At 38.4% G+C, this 3779-nt stretch overlaps 1 protein-coding gene across 1 annotated transcript in view; it reads right to left on the reverse strand.

Moving 5' to 3' along the window:
* Positions 1 to 1325: 1325 nt before the first annotated feature.
* The window catches only part of TNFSF11 (tumor necrosis factor (ligand) superfamily, member 11), a 31352-nt gene continuing 28898 nt past the window's right edge, over positions 1326 to 3779 (reverse strand). The window contains exon 5 of the mRNA XM_005859932.2: positions 1326 to 2207. Within this exon, the coding sequence (XP_005859994.1) occupies positions 1786 to 2207 (422 nt within the window). The 3' untranslated portion in view covers positions 1326 to 1785. The remainder of the gene's footprint in view (positions 2208 to 3779) is intronic.

The raw sequence follows: 3779 nt of genomic DNA on the forward strand, positions 1-3779 counted from the left end.
CTCATTTTCTTGTCTCTCTCTCATTTTGGTAACTAGCTTCGGTTGAAGAACTCACCCACATACATTTCCATGAGGATGAGCATCAGTCTACAGCTAATCCTTCCTCCCTGTGGGAAGGTACAAAATGTTCAGGGCTTCCTCCAGGTCAAACAGTTGTTCTGCAAGGCATTATGAACATTTTCCCTCAGGAGCATAGCATAAAAGTTTCTTTTTTAAGTGAAGAAGCCTCTGCTCTCTATCTGGCTACATTCTTGCATACAGATCCCTTGCAAGTTATTTTTCAAATTCCAAGGCTCATTAATTTAATTGAATCTCTTCCTAATTTTTAATTGCATCTGCATTTCTCTGTAACCTTTGGAAAGATAGAAGCCGCATTACCATATTGGAGAGGACACGATCCCAGATATAAAAGAGAAGCACAAAATCACAGGCAGATTTCCTTATAAATTTATTTTTGTACCAAAAAAATTAACATTCAAAGGCAATGTTTTTATTGTACAGTATAAAATAATGTTCACTCAATTAAAAAAGGTTTTCTTTTGCTGATAAGCCACTGATCTATTTTCCATTTAAAATAAAAACAAAATTTACAATTTGCAGCACTTGTAGAAAAAAAAACCTGTTCAATAATTATATAAATACTCTCGACAGATTCCAGTCTCCCGTTATGTACCCTTTTTGGCGATGTCAGCTTTCTAAAGTCAATTAGCTTCTAAATTTGAAAGGCACCTGGTGGCCAACATTCTGCTTATTATTCAAGGCATCCATTTTAATTTTTTTTTTTTTTGCACAGACTTGACAAGTCTGAAAAATCTATTAAGTTAAAAAGAATGAAGAAATATAATACAGTTGATATTAACAAACAATATTTTTCCCTTAGCTGCAATTTTTCCCCAGCTGATTTACAAAGTGCACCAGTTAAATATGTCTGTACATTTAAAACATTAAATATGTCAACAGTAAGACATTTTTAAATATTTTGAATCAAATACTATAGCACAAATATAATTTACAATACTTTGCACAGAAAACATTACATCTGAAATATAACTTTAGATATTATATAAAAATACATATATTTTATCTCCTTGTTAGAAAAAAGTATTTGTTTGCAGGTTCCAGCATGATGTAACAATTCAAAAGAACGTAACCCTTTATCAGTGGTTCTCAACCTTCTGGCCCTTTAAATACAGTTCCCCATGTTGTGACCCAACCATAAAATTATTTTCATTGCTACTTCATAACTGTAATGTTGCTACTGTTATGAATTGTAATGTAAATATCTGATATGCAGGATGGTCTTAGGCGACCCCTGTGAAAGGGTTTTTCGACCGCCAAAGGGGTCGCGACCCACAGGTTGAGAACCGCTGCTTTAGATGATCATCCCTTTGCAGTTAGATAACACCCTCTCTACTTCAGCTGCATAGTGGCACATAAATAAGGGCTAGATCCAGAGAATTAACCCCTCCTGTGGCCCAATTGCAGTTTTCCATAAAGGCAACCATAATTGCTCCAATCTGGTTTAATTCTAGGAATTCATTACAAAATTGAAAACCATTGTGTAAGAAAGCCTTCAGACTGTAACACACCTTGAGTCTAACATCTTCCTTTGGCTATAAATACACATGCTCTCTACAGAGTCAAAAGCTGGATAGAGTCTTCTTATACCACGTAGGTCATACCTCTTAGTAGTCTCACACACCTATGTACATCTTTCTTGGCTTGTTTAAAAGATAAGTTCCCATACATCCTAGGAAATACACAATATGCTCCACAAAATGGGGGTCAATCTATATCCCGAACTTTAAAAGCCCCAAAGTACGTTGCATCTTGATCTGGATCCAGTAGTGAAGGGTTGGACACTTCGATGCTTATTTCCTCACCAGACCGTAATTTAAAAAATCCTCCAACATTTATGGAGTAAAAATGGAATTCAGAATTCCCTGACCAGTATTTGGTGCTTCCTCCTTTCATCAGCGTTTGAGAACTGGGGATTTTGATACTGGTTTTAGTGACATAGACCATCAGCTGAAGATACTCCGTATCGAGGTCTCCCGAAGTTTCATGATGGCGAAAGCAAATGTTGGCATACAGGTAATAAAAGCCATCTTGGTTGACTATTAGTTTTCCATTGCTGAAAGTCATGTTGGAGATCTTGGCCCAACCTCGGTCATGGTACCAGGAGGACAGACTCACTTTGTGGGAACCTGAGGAGGGAAGAGGCACATGATTTAAAATTCACCCTTTCAATGACAAGGACATCCTCACAATTCTATGCGGTTAAGAAATTTAACAAATACATGGCATAACAGTCATTGTTTCAACAGGAGAATAACTTTTCAGAATTGATCTTCTAAAAGGGGAGAAATACATTAAGATGTACTTAGTGCTCTCTGCTAGGCACCTGAGAGGGTCCAAAGACAAAAACTCATTTTTCCTTCCCTCAGGGTTAAGTATAGTATGTGTTCAAGAAGCAAGTCATGAACCCTGACAGGAGAGGTGCAGCTAATTGCTATGGGAATACACAAGAAGGAGAGATGGTCCCCCAGAGGGATCAAGAGTGACTTTGTTGAATTATTACTGAGCCTGAGAACACAAAGGAGAAATAGGATGCAACCAACAGAAGTAGGAAGTCAGTCAAGGGTGAAGGAAGAGAATGAGCTAAAGGCAGTAGAGAGGAAGCCTGAAATAAGTACAGATAACTTTCATACTTTGCAGGATTCTATCTTCTCTTTTAACTCATGGAAAACAGTATGTAGAAGGAGATGAAAGTTTGGGTCACAGTAACTTTGACCAAAAGGTCAAACTCCTAAAACTCTATCATCACTGCCAATTTCCCCCTCCTCCAACAGTCCAAATACCTCCCAGTCTCACATAATTTAAAAGTTGCTCCCAGAGAAGTTCACAAAAGAACTACTCCTGGCATTGCACTCCCCAGCTTCACAACTTCACAGGATCCTTTGTTCGTTTTGTGGTTTTATTTTTTGTGAAATTTATTGGGGTGACATTGGGTGACCAAAATATCACAAAACCTCCTGATAGACCAGAATTCTTTGTTAGTCCCTTCTCCCCCTGAAATGTGGTGACAGCTATCCCCATGCTACTGTTCTGGAGCAGTAAAAGTTTCTAAAGAATCTTCTAAATCAGCAGTGTGTCCAATGCTTTTAACATTTTAGGGATTTAATGTATCTTATTAGGTCTCTAAAAATTGTCAGTACCTCTATGATAAACCCAATTAATCAATCATTTGTGCTTATGTGGACACTTATTATTCAAGTAGGTATCAACTAGTGCGGGAAAAGTTGTTATACTGTGGAAAATCCAAAAATACATTTTTCCTCCAGAAACCTTGTAAATACTTATGCTAAATGAGGACTATCATCTGTTAAGATTTCAACAAGGCAAAACAGAGCTGAGGAGTCTAAGATTGGGGTTGGGATTAGCCTCTACAGCCAAGGAAACTATGGAGAAGTCCACTGCTGCCTGCCACCCACAAAAACATCAGGCCATGATGGGACTTAGGCTTAAAGTAGATTCCACAGATCCATCAGAGCTGTCAACCCTCTGGTTACAGTGACTCCTTGGGAGATTCTTGCAGAATCATAAACCCATACCGGCTATCTTCCCAGTCTGAATCCTGTGGAACCTTGAGTACCTGCAGCTTTCTCTAGAAAGCCACAACAGGGAGAATTATCTACTGTTTCTGTAGGACCACTAGGCAGCCTGGAATATGGTCTGGAGACCTCAATAGCAGACGGTTCCAAAAACCAGCCAGGGGG

This window comes from Myotis brandtii, unplaced genomic scaffold, assembly GCF_000412655.1.
Source record: "Myotis brandtii unplaced genomic scaffold, ASM41265v1 scaffold1307, whole genome shotgun sequence".
Taxonomy (NCBI): Eukaryota; Metazoa; Chordata; class Mammalia; order Chiroptera; family Vespertilionidae; genus Myotis; species Myotis brandtii.